The sequence below is a fragment of the Oncorhynchus gorbuscha genome, linkage group LG15 (assembly GCF_021184085.1).
Source record: "Oncorhynchus gorbuscha isolate QuinsamMale2020 ecotype Even-year linkage group LG15, OgorEven_v1.0, whole genome shotgun sequence".
Taxonomy (NCBI): domain Eukaryota; kingdom Metazoa; phylum Chordata; class Actinopteri; order Salmoniformes; family Salmonidae; genus Oncorhynchus; species Oncorhynchus gorbuscha.
The window spans coordinates 6,861,579-6,881,363 of record NC_060187.1 but is presented as its reverse complement, the minus strand read 5'-3'; the positions used below and the strand labels follow the sequence as shown (position 1 = coordinate 6,881,363).

At 42.9% G+C, this 19,785-nt stretch overlaps 2 protein-coding genes across 7 annotated transcripts in view; one reads left to right on the top strand and one right to left on the bottom strand.

Annotated features, from left to right (window-relative positions):
* The window catches only part of dzip1l (DAZ interacting zinc finger protein 1-like), a 1,064,069-nt gene that overhangs the window by 75,433 nt on the left and 968,851 nt on the right, over positions 1-19,785 (top strand). The gene's annotated exons all lie outside the window — the stretch shown is intronic.
* scyl3 (SCY1-like, kinase-like 3) lies at positions 93-16,503 on the bottom strand. Of its 4 annotated transcripts, none has more exons than XM_046299978.1 (13): positions 16,483-16,503; positions 13,910-14,126; positions 13,002-13,187; positions 12,691-12,804; positions 12,534-12,590; positions 12,311-12,437; positions 4,591-4,780; positions 4,210-4,349; positions 3,077-3,258; positions 2,617-2,788; positions 2,340-2,510; positions 1,525-2,249; positions 93-844 (listed from the first exon to the last, which is right to left on the bottom strand). In XM_046299978.1, exons 2-13 carry the CDS (start codon positions 14,072-14,074, stop codon positions 782-784), a joined length of 2,292 nt encoding a protein of 763 aa, XP_046155934.1. In that variant the 5' UTR covers positions 14,075-14,126; positions 16,483-16,503; the 3' UTR covers positions 93-781. The 4 variants fall into 4 exon arrangements, with proteins under 4 accessions (XP_046155934.1, XP_046155933.1, XP_046155932.1 ...); XM_046299977.1 differs by lacking the exon at positions 16,483-16,503 and adding an exon at positions 15,353-15,425; XM_046299976.1 differs by lacking the exon at positions 16,483-16,503 and adding an exon at positions 14,875-15,345.

The following is a 19,785-nucleotide window of genomic DNA, read 5'->3' as shown; positions in this document are numbered from 1 at the left end:
CTGAAAAGGCAGTTAAATGAACCATGCCCTGCTTCCATCCCGACACTATTAAGTCTTGTCAGACAACTGAACCATAAAATTAAAACCAGACGTGTCATAAAACCTTTTATTTCACCAGAAAGATACAAATAGTCAAAGTCTATTTCCCTCGCGTCTCTCCGGGGGTTTATCAAGTCTATTCCTCAATTCCTTGCATGCTCTCCCCAGCCTCCTCAGAGGGACGTGAGGAAGAGTATTGGAGATCTCCTGAAAATTCTCAGGAAGCAAGGAAAGACTTGAGGTTCCCCCTCTCAAAAAGTCATCCAAATTAAAACTGCCAGATGAGAAATGTTTGGCACAAAACTAGAATCAACAGTCCACTAGTTTAGTGGATGACATTTTGGCAAACTATGATGAAGGATTCCCAAGGTCGGTCTGCTGCCCCAGTCTAGCTGGTAACAATCCCAAAGAGTCCCCTCACATCATTCTAGTACAAAAGTCAAGTTCCATAGATATAATTCCTTAGTAACAGGATAGATGGTCATCTTATTAACCATCTGAAAACTCTGATTAAAATCTCAATTGTAAAATGTATTCTTCAGTGTCTCACATCCATCACATTTATTTTTCATTAGCAATATTACTTCATGTTAACGGTTTAGAACAGGATGTGCAGGTGTTCCAGTTCTCTGATTGGCTGGTTAAGGAGAGGTGCATCCTGGAAATTGAAGTGCTGCAGTAACCAGCAACATGTAAGTCTCTACAACATGTCTGAGTAATAGATCCAGCCAGGTAACTCAAATCACCAGGTGTTCTCATCCTCTCCCCAGTTAAGGTCATCTCCTTCCCAGCCTTCTGCTTCTGTCTGTAAAATAAAGGAATACAGAGATCATTTAAAATGGCCACTCATGAAGCAGGAACTTCTTACGCTAATGAATTCTTTATAGTACATGGGATTGACATTACATTCTGAAAGGCACTTGCTCGTCGGGCAAGTCAGGAGTATTATGTTGGTTGCCTGAAAATGTAAATGAACCAGTTACACGCAGAAATGCCATATTGGCTGCCTTTCACCTACACATTAGGGGAGGAACCAGAAAGATCACTACTGGAATTCTTTGTATTTTGACTATCAGTAAAAAAAAAATATTTTAAAAAAGGCTCAACTGCCATAAACGCAATAAAATTGTCTTTCACTTAAATCAGTTTTCCAACAGCAAACATTTTTTGTTGTAGCCCCAGACAAATCACCTGATTCAACTCGCAGTGCTTGATGATTAGTTGAATCAGGTGTGTTTACAAGGGGCTTCAATGTGCATCGTTGGGGAAACAGACAAAATAAAAATTCACTGGGGAGGCACCAGACAGATCAGTACTGGAATTCTTAGCTGTTTGTCTTTAAAAAAATCAAATTTCAAGCCCTGGATTCTGTGAATATCCCAGCGAGGGCCTGGTGAAAGACGTGGATCCAGTGGTACACAACTGACCCTGCACCTACCTAGTCACAGAGAACAGTAGTACTTTGTTTCTGTCACATGGACTCACCTCCGTCTGGTCAGCAGCTGCGAACTTGGCGGTGAGTGTTAGTGTGTCAACAGATGGCTCGGTGTGTTCTGACGGTGCGGCTGTGAGCAGCCCAGTATCACTAACAGTGCTCTTCACAGGCAGCAGCAGAGCTACAGCAGACGATAGTTTAATGTCCGGCTCCATGTCTGCAAAGAAGTCCAATTCCGGGTCCCTCTCCTGCTTCCTCTTCACCTCGATGGTGAACTCCTCTCCCAGAACCCTCGTGCCGCCATCCTTGCGTGCGGTGTGCAGCTTGGGCCTGGGCTCGTCGTTAGGTTGCGGTTCTTCTTCCTGCCCCCAGCCGTTGTCCCAGGAAGACGTTACCGTTGTCTTCCTCTCTAAGGCCTTGAGGTTATAGCTCAGTTTGAGGGGTTTGGACCCCACTCGCAGGGGCTCGGCCGTCAGTTTGAGGGGGGGTGGTGTTGCGGTTAGGACGACAGGGTCTGGTATGGGCGCAGTGGGGGAGAGGTCAAACGTGGCCTCTGTGTCTTTGTTGTCCCATGGTTCCTCCTCTTGATCCCGCGTTCTGTCTGAGGTCTGGACAGACTGCTCCTGTTCCCCCTCCTCTGGGTCGCTCCAATCTGGCCAGTCCTCAGCCTGACTCCGGCCCTCTGGCCTTTCTGGCTGGTCGGGACTGTAGGAGGACTCCTCTTCCTCGTTTTTGCTGAAGCCGTTCAGGGGTAGAGATATCTCTCTACTACTACCTGGAATAAGGGCCAGATGACTGGTATAAGCTTCAACCACTGAATGTGAGTGAATTGGAAGAGGTAAGGTTCTCAGTATTACTTCCTTACCTGATTTGGGTGGCAGGGAGTATATCCTGGTGGTCTCTCTGGCCTGAAGGCTGTCTATGTTCCCCAGGACCAGACCCCCTCTCACTGCTACCGGTTTGGGGAACAGACTCAGGACCTTCGAGGGCTGGGCAATCTGGGGATGGGACCCTCCAACTATGTGAACTGGAGAGGCTAGAGGAGGTAAGGATTAATTGTTTTTGTAGGGAACTATGACTAGCAGCACTGCAGTTGTATGAAATCATCAAAAAAGATAAGCGTTATCTTATGCGCTTCTTACTTTCTGGGGTGACCTCTGTAGACTTAGTGAAGTTGGGCCTGGTGCGTTTGAACACCTTGGTCCTCTCCCCACCCACCACCACTTGGGCACCTAGCAACGGCACCAGCACAGCCAGGCTCTGCAGCGTCATGGCTACCAGAGAATCATTTGTGTCTCTCATCCCAAGCAACACCTGCAGTTTACAAGGGAGGGAGGAAGAGATCTTGAATTGAAACAGTGTTTTCAAAACATACAAGGCAAACCCCAGCAGAGACAAAACATACAAGGCAAACCCCACATTACCGTATAATGTTTCTGAATAAAGTTATGGGAGATGAACCACACATCTGGTAAGTAACTTTCTGGAAACCCCTAATAACTAGGTTCACATCAGTGGGGTAACAGTCGTGCAGTAAATGGACAACCTGGCTTCAAAACCAGTCAGTAACATCAGCAAATATGAAAAGGGTGTTTGTCAGACCTGAGGTAGGATTTGGTTCTTTAGCTCATCTTGGGAGAAACACTCAGCGTAGACGTGAATGTGAGCCAGCAGCACCATCCGGACGTGTTCCTCGTTGACCTTGAAGAGCTTCAGCAGCTGAGGAACCACATGTTTTCTGTAGAGAGAGACCGACAGGAGGCACTCCTCACTCCCACCACAATCTGTCAACACAGACAGATTGAAATTAGAAATCTGGTCAAATATATTCATTGTGTGTAATCCCTTGAATAAACTTGAAATTTGATTTTTTTTAAATGTTTTAAAAACAGAACACGGTGCATTCAACATGTCAATACTAACAAATAGGTAAGTAGTGGAGTCTCTCTCTCCCCTCTACTTTCAGCCATGAGAGATTGACAGTAATATTAGCTCTCTGTGTACATCCAAGGGCCGGCCGTGCTGCCCTGTTCTGAGCCTATTTAAATATGTACATTTTTTGTGGCACCTGACCACACGACTGAACAGTAGTCCAGGTGTGACAAAACTAGAGCCTGTAGGACCTGCCTTGTTGATAGTGCTGTTAAGAAGGTAGAAACTAGGGCCTGTAGGACCTGCCTTGTTGATAGTGCTGTTAAGGTAGAAACTAGGGCCTGTAGGACCTGCCTTGTTGATAGTGCTGTTAAGAAGGTAGAAACTAGAGCCTGTAGGACCTGCCTTGTTGACAGTGCTGTTAAGAAGCCTCTTCAACATAATCCATGTAGTCAGGTAGTCAGGCACCCCCCCCCCCCTCATTTGTGTAAGCTGTGTACGTGTTGAATGCCCCCTTCCCTATAAGCGTGCTGAAAATCTGTTTACTGTGAAATAGCATCTGGTCAACAACAACAACAAATCCCCTAATGTTTACTAACGGTTGGTAACAGGCTGATTGGTCGGCTGTTCGAGCCGGTAAAAGGTGCTTTGCTACTTTTAGGTAGTGGAAGGACTTTTGCTTCCCTCCAGGCCCGAGGACACACTTTCTAGTAAGCTTAGCTCGAAGAGATCGCAAATAGGAGTGGCAATATCGTCCTCTATTATCCTCAGTAACTTTCCATCCAAGTTGTCAGACCCAGGTGGCTTGTCATTGATCCAGAGTGCTCCACATGGGTAATAAATAACCAATAAAAAAGACAAACCCTTGTTTGGCTTTAAGAGGTGAGGCAGAAAGCTCTTCACAGCGGTGGGTTCAGCAAACACCATCCCATTGAGGAGTTTAGGAACAAGACGCGTTGCTATCAGTTCCTCTGGCAGGCTCTGCACCCGGTCCAATAGAAACCTGCCGTACAGACAGAGGATACTTTCTGTGGGCTCAGACAGTAACAAGTTCATTGGCAGACATTTTGTATTAGGAAATGAATAATACAAAAGATAACAATGTATTGTCACATTCACCGGGTAGGTGCAGTGAAATGTCGTTTTACAGGGTCAGCCCATAGTAGGAACGATGACAAAGGCAGAGCTGTCACCGACGAATCACTAAACAGTCTAAATAAATACGCACACAGTCAGTCTCTCACTTAAAGAATTCGTTCTTCTCTTCCTCTGCCTTCAGGGTCAGGCTCGTCAGAAAATTCATGACCTCCAGAAAGTCATTTCTGAAGAAGTCGTGAGTGAGCAGGGAGCTGAGAGAGGGCCGAGACAAGGGGTCAGAGGTCAACAGGCCTGCTTGGAGAGTCCTCTTCAGACTGCCTGATAACTCTTCAGAGACTGCAGAAAGAGATGATACAGAGAGTTCCCTCAAATTAAAAGCTGACAGTCTGCACTTTTAAATCAAATCAACATGTACTTATAAAGCCCTTTAAATGTTTTACATCAGCCGACGTCACAAAGTGCTGTACAGAATCCCAGCCTATAACCCAAAACAGCAAGCAATGCAGATGTAGCAGCACAGTGGAAAATCTCCCCAGAAAAAAGGCATGAACATAAGAAGAAACCTAGAGAGGAACCAGGCTCTGAGGGGTGGCTGTACCGGAGTCTTCTTCGGCTGTACCGGGTGGAGATAAGGGATGAACCGGTTACATGATAAAACACGGTAAAATTCCCAACGGCTAGTATTACTGTTTTCAATGTTAAAAATTATCATTAAAACCGTGTTTGATTACCACAGTTTGTCAAACTCACGGTAAATACTGTCCAGCATCAACCAAAAGTTAGCAACAGTCTGACGCAGGCGTAGCAGGCAACGTGGGTTTGTTTTGTGTGAAAACATGGCAGAAGGTAGGGACAGCAGTCGGGAGATTTTTCAGCCTTCTAAGAAGACCAAATATGAAGTGTGATAGTATTTTGGCTTTTACAAGAGTGCTGAGGGAAACTTACAAAATCGAAGATGGTCACCCCGTCTGCAGAACATGCAAACAGGGTGACCTTTGTGACCACCACCTTATAGTGAATGAAAGGGACGTCAACCTTTAGCTCAATGCAGGAACTTCGGAATGGGGCGGGGGGGGGGGGGGGTCATGCTTTATCTAACTTTGTAAAAACACAACACGTTGTTCTGCTACTGTACTGTGTCGTGTGTCTGCAGACTCTATTCTCCCATTACACACGTTATGTAGTTTAGTCACACAACAAACATATTCTGTTAATTTAAAATCCGTCAGACGTGGACTTGGTTGTAAAAGAGTTACAACAGGAGAAACACTACACACACACACACACACACACACACACACACACACACACACACACACACACACACACACACACACACACACACACACGTGTCAAATGTTGGGCTCTTTGCAATTACTATCACTGTCTTCAGACTCATTTGTATACATGTAAATGGTGCATGGGGGTCATTGCATATACTCTAATGCAACACAGATGTGAATAATAATAATAATTATAATGTAATAATACATTTGCTATTCCCTTGTTTACAGAGTGGGCGTGCAGCAGGCAAACCCAGTGATACTATTGGTCCATCCTCATCTACAGCTGTGACATAGACACTCCAGCAAGCATTTAAAAGGCATGCTGCTTATAGACCCACATCAAAACATACTAAAGACCTCACTGCAGCCCTTTCATATTACATTGCAAAGGACATGACACCATTTCAAATTGTTGAAAGGTCTGACTTTCTGAGGCTGATGAAGGTCACCACGCCTCACTACAAAGTGACACACTTTATTCTCCAAGACTGAAATCCCAAACCTGTACAACCTGGTTAAAGCTGATGTTGGAAAACGTTTGGCTCAAAAGGCACATGGTTTGGCTGCAACTACTGACCTTTGGACCAGTGAAAGCAGGGGGGTGGTTCAACCCTACAATCAGCTTCACTTTCCATTACCTCACTCCCAGACTGGAATCAAACTGCCTAGAAACAGTTCTTCACTATCCATTACCTCACTCCCAGACTGGAATCAAACTGCCTAGAAACAGTTCTTCACTATCCATTACCTCACTCCCAGACTGGAATCAAACTGCCTAGAAACAGTTCTTCACTATCCATTACCTCACTCCCAGACTGGAATCAAACTGCCTAGAAACAGTTCAAACTGACTGGAATCAAACTGCCTAGAAACAGTTCTTCACTATCCATTACCTCACTCCCAGACTGGAATCAAACTGCCTGGAAACAGTTTTCACTATCCATTACCTCACTCCCAGACTGGCAAAACAGTTCTTCACTATCCATTACCTCACTCCCAGACTGGAATCAAACTGCCTGGAAACAGTTCTTTCACTATCCAGACTGGAATCAAACTGCCTGGAAACAGTTTTCACTCCATTACTCCCCCAGACTGGCAACTGGAATCAAACTGCCTGGAAACAGTTTTCCACTATCCCAGACTGGCAACTGGAATCAAACTCCCAGACTGGAATCAAACTGCCTGGAAACAGTTTTCACTATCCATTACCTCACTCCCAGACTGGCAACTGGAATCAAACTGCCTGGAAACAGTTCTTCACTATCCATTACCTCACTCCCAGACTGGAATCAAACTGCCTGGAAACAGTTCTTCACTATCCATTACCTCACTCCCAGACTGGCAACTGGAATCAAACTGCCTGGAAACAGTTTTCACTATCCATTACCTCACTCCCAGACTGGCAACTGGAATCAAACTGCCTGGAAACAGTTCTTCACTATCCATTACCTCACTCCCAGACTGGAATCAAACTGCCTGGAAACAGTTTTCACTATCCATTACCTCACTCCCAGACTGGCAACTGGAATCAAACTGCCTGGAAACAGTTCTTCACTATCCATTACCTCACTCCCAGACTGGAATCAAACTGCCTGGAAACAGTTCTCACTATCCATTACCTCACTCCCAGACTGGCAACTGGAATCAAACTGCCTGGAAACACAGTTCTTCACTATCCATTACCTCACTCCCAGACTGGCAACGGGAATCAAACTGCCTGGAAACACAGTTCTTCACTATCCATTACCTCACTCCCAGACTGGCAATGGGAATCAAACTGCCTAGAAACACAGTTCTTCCCAGAAGATCACTAAGCTCACAACAGTCCGACCACCCCAGAAGACAGAGTGAAAGAAGAGATCTACCCGTCTCTGCCTCCCATTCCAGCAGAAGAGGATTCACTGGTGTGGTGGAGGGGCCCTGCATCAGAGCTGCCTCACCGTGCCAGGAAGCTTTTGTGCATCCCAGCAACCAGCGTGCCATCAGAGAGAGTGTTCAGTGCCAGCAGGCACATAGTCTACCCTCGCAGATCACTACTTAAATGACTGACTCCGCCAGGACAGCGGAGTCAATCACCACCTTCCGGAGACACCTGAAACCCCACCTCTTTAAGGAATACCTAGGATAGGATAAGTAATCCTTCTCACCCCCCTTTAAGATTTAGATGCACTATTGTAAAGTGACTGTTCCACTGGATGTCATAAGGTGAATGCACCAATTTGTAAGTCGCTCTGGATAAGAGCATCTGCTAAATGACTTAAATGTAAAATGTAAACCGGACAGTAAATATGCAGACATATTTTACATTTCAATCTCAAGTGAACAAAGATTCATACATACAGGAAGTCAGGCCAACAGCACCTGACTTCCTCATGAAGGAGAGAACATGCATACAATCAGTGCTGTTGATTTGATTATATTATTTTGTGTTATTTTAATGTCAACACCTGCTGTGTTGACAACTGTGTCAGTAATTTTCAAACAATTCCAGCACTTTAAACAATCCTGCGATACTACAGATTATTTTGGTATCTATAATCGTGATATGACATTTTCATACCGTTTCATCTCTAAGAGTACAAGCCATTAAGGCTCAGATTGAACATCTTGAAGAACAAACTTTCGTAGATGACCAGCAGGGTCAAATAATAATTAGTGGTAGGAGTGTGCAACAGGTCAGCACCTCAGGAGTAAATGTCAGTTCTGTCAACCACACGATTGGTCGGAATTTTGAAACTTATTTTTCCATATGTATAGTGTTCTAATCAAATCAAATATCTGGATTGAGCTTGTCTGATGCTCTAAGCTTACGGTTTGATGAAATAAGACAAATGCCTCAAGAGGATGCCAGAAATCTAGATATACATTTTTTTTAAATAAACACAACCTGAACAAACTATTCTCCTCCCGCTCCTGCTGGCTTTTGCAGATTCTACCATTACTCTCCTGAAGTTGCCGGTAATCGGCAACCTCTCATTTTGAATACCAATTTATCTTACCATTTCTACCAATCTGCGTGCCAGTTATGGTCACGGCCAGCTGCGACAGAGCCTGGACTCAAACCCAGAATCTCTAGTGACACAGCTAGCACTGTGATGCAGTGGGACGTCCTGGTTAATCCAAAAACGAACTTGCCAACTATGTAAAAATAGCCTACATGAAGCCAACAAATAAAAAGGTTGAGGCCTGCAGGTAGAAAATATCCTGATAAAAATAAATATCCTATAAATCACATCGGCTACACATTCTACTGCTTGAGCTTCTGTTCCACTTATCAAATATTAGCTCGAAAGTATTGAGGAGATCCTACACCTAAATATAAAACAGTACCATGACCCAAAATGAGTACAAGTCAAGCACTGATAAGAAGTAATCAGGTAGGCCTATTTTATGACTTTTCCATTGAATCAGAGCGTGACCCTTTCACACTGTGTGGTTATCTAAAAGGAGAGAGCTGGAAAGATTTTTCCGATACATTGAGGAACTATTGTCATTCTCAATGGATGTAAAAAAAAATATAAAAAACAGACTTTGTTTACTTGCTGTTTGAGGTGAAGAAAACATTACTTAGAGAAGCTCCACAGGTCATTAGTGGTGGTACGTTTAGCCCATCAGAAACACTATCAGATCCCTGAATATGCACGCAGACCAGGTAACCTATAGGCCTACTTCTATGAATGTACATCCTTACTCAACAATGACAGGAGCGAACCAAACAAATGACTAAAACTGAAGAAAATTTTTCAAATGAATTAAATACATTTCTCACTAGTGTAGCATAGGTTGTGCACTTCACAAACAATGTGTCCACTCAGACAATGAGAACGCGAAGACTGGAATAATCATATTGAATGCATTAAACAAAATGACCATAAACGAAGTAACAAAAACATTATAGATTGGAAATTATATGCATTAGTGGTAAACGTAGTACTGGTGATATACTGTATGTAACAGGGAATTGATATACACTAATCAAAAACGCAAACAATTAACACAATGAAGTTATGAAACAACGAATGTGCACAAATCGGCGGGAGAAGGCACATTCTGGAGAGAGAAGTGCATTGTGCACTTAGTCTATCCAACATCAGCATTGGCCATGCAGCATTTACTGTGATACCCTGACTTCTGCTGTCGTATTCATACTATTAATCGGCCCTAATTTTCAATCGGAAATCGGTATTTTTTGGGCGCCAATTTGCCAATTTTTTAAAAATTGTATTATTTTTATACCTTTTATTTAACTAGTCAGTTAAGAACACATTCTTATTTTCAATGACGGCCTAGGAACGGTGGGTTAACTGCCTCGTTCAGGGGCAGAACGACAGATTTTCACCTTGTCAACATGGGGGATCCAATCTTGCAACCTTACAGTTAACTAGTCCAACTCAATAATGACCTGCCTCTCTCTCGTTGCACTCCACAAGGAGACTGCCTGTTACGCGAATGCAGGAAGCCAAGGTAAGTTGCTAGCTAGCATTAAACGTATCTTATAAAAAACAATCAATCATAATCACTAATTAACTACACATATTTGATGATATTACTAGATATCCTGTGTTGCATATAATCTGACTGAACATACAATCATACAAGCATTTAAGTATCTGACTGAGCGGTGGTAGGCAGAAGCAGGCGCGTAAACATTCATTCAAACAGCACTTTAGTGCGTTTTGCCAGCAGCTCTTCATTGTGCATCAAGCATTGCGCTGTTTATGACTTCAAGCCTATCAACTCCTGAGATGAGGCTGGTGTAACCGAAGTGAAATGGCTAGCTAGTTAGCGCGCGCTAATAGCATTTCAAACGTCACTCGCTCTAAGCCTTCTAGTAGTTGTTCCCCTTGCTCTGCATGGGCAACGCTGCTTCGATGGTGGCTGTTGTCATTGTGTTGCTGGTTCGAGCCTAGTGAGGAGCGAGACGGAAGCTATACTGTTACACTGGCAATACTAAAGTGCCTATAAGAACATCTAATAGTCAAAGGTTAATGAAATACAAATGGTATAGAGGGAAATAGTCCTATAATAACTACAACCTAAAACTTCTTACCTGGGAATATTGAAGAGTCATGTTAAAAGAAACCACCAGCTTTCATATGTTCTCATGTTCTGAGCAAGGAACTTAAACGTTAGCTTTCTTACATAGCACATATTGCACTTTTACTTTCTTCTCCAACACTTTGTTTTTGCACTATTTAAACCAAATTGAACATGTTTCATTATTTACTTGAGGCTAAATTGATTTGATTGATGTATTATATTAAGTTAAAATAAGTGTTCATTCAGTATTGTTGTAATTGTCATTATTACAAAAAAAAAAAATCATAATTGGTCGACTTCTAATTCATACTGCTAGCGCTTTGCAGAGCCGTTGTCAAAAGAGCCTTTGTCAAGGAAGTGAGCTTGTGTTTATACAGGATGTACCGCACCCAACTACCATCAACTAATCGTGTCAATGCGAAGCTATATAGAGCCCTCCGCATTGTTACAAAATTTGTGAGACTCCGCATTTGCGTCACACCCTCCGACCACATATTCGGATCAAGCGTAAATTGGCTTTTAGTCTCGGCCTCCACAATGGATTAGTTCACCAAGATGGGCGCAAATAAATAAAGAGATATATATATATATATATATCTGCTCGACTAAAAACAATCTCGGTCGACCAACAGCCTAACGATCAAACAATTGACCAGTCGACTAATTGGGGTCAGCCCTAATACAGAGTGTACAAAACATTAGCAACTCTTTCAGTGACATAGACCTCTCAACATCAACTCTGGACCGCCAAGCCAGTTCCACTGCAGTTCTTCCATTATTCCCCTCTAATCAGGAACTGATTTAGACCTGGGGTACCAGGTGTGTGCAATTCATTATCAGGCAGAACAGAAAACCAGCATGCTCCGGACCTTGTAGGGTCAGAGAATCCAGGTGAAAGCCATGATCCCTTATTGATGTCATTTTGTCAAATCCACTTCAAATCAGTATAGATGAAGGGGAGGAGCCAGGTTAAATAATGATTTTTAATCCTTGAGACATAGATTGGGGTATGTGTGCCATTCAGAGGGTGAAATGTAGGTGCCAGGCACACTGGTTTGTGTCAACAACTAACGCTGCTGGGTTTTTCACGCTCAATAGTTTCCTGTGTATCAAGAATGGTCCACCACCCAAAGAACATCCAGCCAATTTAACACAACTATGGGAAGCACTGGAGTCAACATGGACCAGCGTCCCTGTGGAATGCTTTCGACAACTTGTAGAGTCCATGCCCCAACAAATTGAGGCTGTTCTGAAGGCACAATGGGGAGGTGTGACTCAGTATTAGGAAGGTGATTCCTAATGTTTTGTACACTCAGTGTGGGGAGAGAGAGAAGAGGCTTGGCAGGAAGAGAGAGGACCGGGAGGATGAGGGGAAGACCAGACCCGGCAAAGGAGAACGAGAGCGTCACAAAGTCGGTGATTATCATAATGTTCACTTCTATAAGAAAAGAAAGCCATTCCATCCTATTGTACAAGTGTTCTGTTCAAGGTTTGAATGGAACATTCCAACAGTCAATCAAGTTGAGGCTTCTCCACTCACCATAGCCATTGAGAGAATCATTTATTTTCAAATTCAGGAGAGGGATGAGGGTTTCCACCATCATTCCAAAGGAGAAGCAGTCTCGAGAGTGTGCATGCTTATCTGGCAGCGTTTTAAAGCCTTCCACCTGCAAATAATGATTTTATGAATTAAAGACTTAAGACTGCATAATAAACATAATAAAACAATGTTAAAATAACAGTGATGGGTCTGTTAACCTTACCCGTTCCTCCGGAGGAACAGTACTGGTCTCCCTCACATTCTGAATGGTGCTGAGAAACTGAGGTGGACAATAGAATAGAACTTTAAAACACTTACAATAACCACAGACAATAGTGATGGAAAGTAGATTAGTTCTTTCCAGCTGAATTGCCAGTCACCTCTGGGGTAGCCTCAGCGAACTTGCAGACAGTCTCCATCCCCCCCAGCTTCCAATGGCCGTCTTCACTTACGAACACAGAAGACATGCAGACGTTGTTGTGGCTTGATTTTCCCTGAGGGGAGAAAGAAGACCTGTTATAACAGAAATGAGAACTGTAATACTGAACAGCGCAGAATCATGTGAGAGAGTTTAAATGTTAAAACGTTCCCGTCCACCACTTCGGTCTTATGGAGAAAAAAAATGGATGCCTGCAGGGATTCTTCATTAATAATGTCTGCCCGTGTGTGTGTGTGTGTGTGTGTTCCTTACCCGCTCATGCAGGAAAATCAGGGCCTGTAGCAGGTCATAGATGCCTGCACACAACTCCTCCGGAGTCAGGCTGTCCAGCAGGGGCTCCAGAGGCTGCACACGCTCCGTCACCAGGTGGATACCTCCGTCCTGCACAGAGCATGACAGGAAACGCAGCAGACACGGGTGCCTCAGGGTCTTCAGGTGCTACAGGGAACCAAACATTCATTAATGGCTCTTATTTTGTTCCAGCAGCTCACTCCTGTAGGATGAATGTAAAACTATAATTTCTTCAGGTTATAAAAGGCAGTACAGGACAGGAGGGGAGAGGCTGGAGGGATGTGGATGTAGCCTTATCCCTTGTAATGCTGTGCTTCCTTATCACATTGATGGGTTTTTTTCCTTCACGATACCACACTCAAGCAAAGGGATGGCAAGTGATTTCCTTGGTAATGGCAGCTACATACACAAGGGAGCATCGTTGCCCTCCAGTAGCCTCAAATCATGAGTAGCAGCATGTCACACTTACTGTAAGTCACTCTGGATGAGACTGTCTGCTAGGGCTTAAATATAACGCAACAAGGCTCAGACAATTTCAAGTGACCATTTATCATGAGGATATATTACAGCCAGGGCAGCAGACAGGAGACACTGGTGATGCCTTGCCCAAATGTGACTAGCCTGGAGAAATCCAGTCTGTTTGTGCTAACATTCCAATTAGTTGCTTGAATAATTGTAAGCGAGCATTGCGCCTTTTCAACATTCCTCTCCTTCTCATGCTAAACATGGCATGACAAGAAGTGGCAAAGAGTGGAATGACAGCTAAACAGGCTGGTACCCAGGCAACGATACGACGGCTGTGTCACTCGCATGGGTGATGCCATACTCTGTCTGGAAGAAATGTTTTATTAGATACCATACGTGTTTACCTTAGCAGCTTTGTTGACTTTGTCTTCGTTGCCCTGCTTGTGAACAAACACAGAAGCCGGCTTGCCATCCTGGAGCACGGCAGAGTACATGGTCAGCCCCGAGGGCAGGGTGAGGAGAGGTTCCTCCAAGATGATGCTCCGCATAGCGCTGCTCTCCGCGCCCATGGTCGCTCACCCCTCGATGCGGTTGTTCGGGACGCAGTGCCTGATGATCACACTGTACAGTGATTTAAAATAGAATCAGAAAAAAATGTATTGTCCACATTGTGGACATTTTTCTTCAGCTTCACCACATAAAAACAGACATTGAACACCACCATAGGAATACCTAGGATAGGATAAGTAATCCCTCTCACCCCCCCCCTTTTAAGATTTAGATGCACTATTGTAAAGTGACTGTTCCACTGGATGTCATAAGGTGAATGCACCAATTTGTAAGTCGCTCTGGATAAGAGCGTCTGCTAAATGACTTAAATGTAAATGTAAAATCAGAAGCACATCAACATCATTAAATAAACTATACAAAGTACAAAAGTGCAAATTCAGTATCAAGTTCACATATATTAAATCATTTATCTAAACCATAATCAATAGTTCCTCATTTAAAAATCAATCAAAAATCATCATCATGACAGTTAGCTAGCTAGGCAGCGTGGCTAACTAGTATCTGTATGTTAAGTGATACACATCTGGCTAGCTGACATGGTTGAATGCTGTTGATTTAACGAGGTCACGCTAACCAGTCCCTTGGACTCGTGTCAAGCAGAGTAAATACAAGCAAAATGGATCTCGGAAAGCAAAAGGTGTTTACACCTGTCTAGCTAGCTAAACCTAATCATCTTATTTTTTTTTTTTGTTTTTTTGCTAGCGATACTCTGGTTGCTTTACAAATGGCTAGGTAGCTATGAAATAACGTAGTGTACCCAGTATCAGTAGTGGTAATGTCACATCGAAGTGTGTGTTACCTGTTTGGTTGAGTGCCACTTCTACGTATGGACAGCCAGCTAAATTAGATGGCTACGCTCGCAAGCTAGCCTTGCTAAAAGTAGTCATCGCATTGGTTGTCACTTGGTCTTCAGTCATAGACACAAACATATGTGTATATATATATATAATGTAAATTGCCAATGGGTTAGCAATCCACGTATTTAACAATGAAGAAGATATTCGCTGTTTAACTTCAACGTGAAGCAAATAAATCGCTTCCTGTGTACCAACTGTAAACAACCGGCACTTCCTGTCAAAGATTAGGACGAAACCATTCAATAAAAGCCAGTGGCAGGCGGACCGGGCATCATAATCAAAATATGAATTGTCGTTTGAACAATCACGAATAAGTGACTATAAAAATAATTATAGTGGTTCTAAACTGTTCGTTCATTTGGTATCGTGTGGCATTTGTTGATTAAGTCCGTATGATGTAACAGCATCAAAATACGTTACCCTCTTTATCAATACAAATGGTCAATGCCATAGTGGTGCGAGAAAACGCAGGTAGAACGCAACATATTACGCTACGTTACCTAACTGCAATCATTTATACACCTTTATGGCTGCAATAGCAGCGCGCTATGCATTATTTATTTTTTGACATGAGGCATTGCCTACTCCTGTCGTCGGGGCCCTGATTGGTGTCACACTTTTGCCCCAGCTAACACACCTGACTCCAATGATCAACTAATCATGAGTCTTCAGTTTAGAATGAGATTACGCTGAACAAAAATATAAACGCAACGTGTAATGTGTTGGTCCTATGTTTCATGAAGTGAAATAAAATACCCCAGAAATAATACATACATACACAGAGAGTGTGTTTCTCTCCAATTTTGTGGAGCAATAAGTTTACATCCCTGTTAGTAAGAGTTTCTCTTTTGCCAAGATGTGGCATATCACGAAGCTGATTAAACAGCATGGTCATTACATAGGTGCACCTTGTGCTGGGGACACTAAAAGGCCACAAAAAATTTCCAGTTTTGTCACACAATAGAATGCTACAGATGTCTCATGTTTTGAGGGAGTGTTCAATTGGCATGCTGACTGCAGGAATGTCCACCAGGGCTGTTGCCAGATAATTTTATGTTAATTTCTCTAACATAAGCCATCTCCAATGACATTTTAGAGAATATGGCAGTACATCCAAACGGCATCACAACCACAGACCAGGTGTAAACCACGCCAGTCCAGGACCTCCACAACCTCAGACCACATGTAACCACGCCAGCCCAGGACCTATACATCTGGCTTCTTCACCTGCGGGATTGTCTGAGACCAGCCACCTGGTCAGCTGATGAGTATTTCTGTCTGTAATAAAGCCCTTTTGTGGCCTGGCTCCCCAGTGGGTGGGCCTATGCCCACCTATCGCTGCACCCTTGCCCATTGGCATATATTATTATTATTATATTATGTGAAATCCATAGATTAGGGCCTAATTAATTTATTTGAATTAACTGATTTCCTTATATGAACTGTAACTCGATAAAAAAAATGAAATTGTTGCATGTTGCGTCTATTTTTGTTCGGTATAGTTGAATCAGCTATGTTTGCTAGGGATGGGGGGGAAGTGTGACACTCACTCTGGCCCCTGAGGGCTGTAGTTTCCCAGCCCATAGGCCAAAGGCAGGCAGATAGCGATATTGAGTCCTTTCTCAAAACATTCTCCTTTAAGGCTGAAAATGAATACATTTCCTACTAACATGCACCTCCATGCTAAAGCGTCTAATGCCTAGGAATGCTAGTCCTGGATGGTGCGCATCTCGTTCAGCCAATCACTTTGCAGCAGTCTGTTTACCCTGGCTGAACGCGCAACATCAGGAAGTAGCATTAGCCACGAACATGAATGGTGGTGGAAATCAAATCATATCCAATTTTATTTACCATGTACGCCGAATATAACCTTACAGTGAAATGCTTACTAACAAGCACTTAACCAACAATGCAGTTCAAGAAATAGAGTTAATTAAATATTTACTAAATAAACTAAAGTACACTTTTTTTTAAAGTAACACAATAAAATAACAATTATGAGGCTATATACAGGGGGTACCGGTACCGAGTCAATGTGCAGAGGTACAGGTTTGTCAAAGTAAATTGTACATGAATCCCCGAGCTGACAAGGTAAAAATCGTCATTCTGCCCCTGAACAAGGCAGTTAACCCACTGTTCCTAGGCCATCATTGAAACTAAGAATTTGTTCTTAACTGACTTGCCTACTTAAATAAAGGTAAAATAAAAAAGAAATGTAGGTGGGGGTAAAGTGATTATGCATAGATAATTAAGTGGGGGTAAAGTGATTATGCATAGATAATTAACAGCGAGTAGCAGCAGTGTAAAAACAAAGAGGGAGGGGGGGGGGCTTCATATGGCTTGAGGAGAGAAGCTGTTAAAACTTCTCTAGGGTAGGAGGCAGCATTTGGAATTTTGGATGAAAAGCGTGCCCAAATTAAACTGCCTTCTACTCAGGCCCAGAAGATAGGATATGCATGTAATAAGAGCTTCTGCTAAATGACTTAAATGTAAATGTAAATGTATGTGGATAGAAAACACTCTAAAGTTTCCAAAACTGTTAAAATAATGTCTGTGAGTATAACAGAACTTATTTGGCAGGTGAAAACCTGAGAAAAATCCATTCAGGAAGTTGGATTTTTTTTGTGTGTAGTTTTCTATTCAATGCCATTACAGTATCCATTAACTTAGGACTCAAATTGCAGTTCCTATGCCTTCCACTAGATGTCAACAGTCTTTAGAAATTGTTTCAGGCCTGTATTCTGAAAAATTCAGGGAGTAAGACCAGTCTGAATGAGTGGACCCTGCCGTGTCAGAGCTTTTTCATGCGCGCGACCGAGAGAGTGCCTTTCTTGTTGACCTTTTATAACTCTTCCAAGTTATTGTCCGGTTGAAATATTATCGATTATTTAGGCGAAAAACAATCTGAGGATTGAATATAAACATTGTTTGACATGTTTCTATGAACTTTATGGATACAATTTGGATTTTTTTGTCTGCCTGTTGTGACTGCATTTGAGCCTGTGGATTACTGAAGAAAACGCGCGAACAAAACAGAGGTTTTCGGATATAAAGAGAGACTTTATTGAACAAAAGGAATATTTATTGAATAAATGAATGTCAACTGAGTGCAATCATATGAAGATCATCAAAGGTAAGTGATTAATTTTATCTCTATTTCTGACTTGTGTGAACTCTTCTACTTGGCTGGTTACTGTTTGTAATGATTTGTCTGTTGGGCTATGTTCTTAAATAATTGTAAAGTATGCTTTCGCCGTAAAGCATTTTTGAAATCTGACACTGTGGTTGGATTCACAAGAAGTTCATCGTTAAACCTATGTAAAATAGTTGTATCTTTTCAGAATTTTTATAATTAGTATTTCTGTATTTGAATTTGGCACTCTGCAACCTCACTGGATGTTGGCCAGGTGGGACGCTAGCCTCCCACATACCCTAGAGAGGTTTTAAGGAGCCTTTTGGTCCTAGACTTGGCGCTCCGATACCACGTGCCATGCGGTAGCAGAGAGAACAGTCTATGACTTGGGTGACTGCAGCCTTCCTCTGACACTGCTTGGTATATAGGTCCTGGATGGCAGGAAGCTTGGCCCCAGTGATGTACTGGCCTGCACACACTACCCTCTGTAGCGCCTTATGGTCGGATGCCAAGCAGTTGCCATACCGGGCGGTGATGAATGTTTTAGAATGTTTTAGGTACGAACCGGTCCACGGGGGATACAAGTGCCTTGCAGGCAGCATGGACCAGGGATGTGTAGCCTAAAGGCCATTAGAGGGCGATATTAATCTAGTATTGAGGGTTTCATTTCACCATGCGTTTGGTCTATGGGCATTGCCAACCAGTTTTAGATTATTTTAACCACAGTTAGCAAATTAATTAGTTCAAAAACAAACATGTCAATAAATAATCAGTGGTGTAATGTAGTTAAGTAAAAAATATTTTAAAGTAATACTTATGTAGTTTTTTGGGGTATCTGTACTTTACTATTTATATTTTGTACAACTTTTCCTTTTCCTTTACCACATTCCTAAAGAAAATAATGTACTTTTTACTCCATACATTTTGCCTGACATCCAAAAGTACTTGTTACATTTTGAATGGCTAGCAGGACAGGAAAAGTGTCAAATTCATGCACTTATCAAGAGAACATCCCTGGTCCATCTCTACTGCCTCTGATCTGGTGGAATCATTAAACAGAGAACATCCCTGGTCCTCTCTACTGCCTCTGATCTGGTGGAATCATTAAACAGAGAACATCCCTGGTCCTCTCTACTGCCTCTGATCTGGTGGAATCATTAAACAGAGAACATCCCTGGTCCTCTCTACTGCCTCTGATCTGGTGGAATCATTAAACAGAGAACATCCCTGGTCCATCTCTGGTGGAATCTGAGAACATCCCTCTCTCTACTGATCTGGTGGAATCATTAAACAGAAACATCCCTGGTCATCTCTACTGCCTTGATCTGGTGGAAATGATCCCTGGTCATCTCTACTGCCTCTGATCTGGTGGAATCATTAAACAGAGAACATCCCTGGTCCATCTCTACTGCCTCTGATCTGGTGGAATCATTAAACATAAATGCTTCATTTGTAAATGATGTCTGAGTGTTGGAGTGTGCCCCTGGCTATCTGTAAATGATGTCTGAGTGTTGGAGTGTGCCCCTGGCTATCTGTAAATGATGTCTGAGTGTTGGAGTGTGCCCTGGCTATCTGTAAATGATGTCTGATGTTGGAGTGTGCCCCCTGGCTATCTGTAAATGATGTCTGAGTGTTGGAGTGTGCCCCTGGCTATCTGTAAATGATGTCTGAGTGTTGGAGTGTGCCCCTGGCTATCTGTAAATGATGTCTGAGTGTTGGA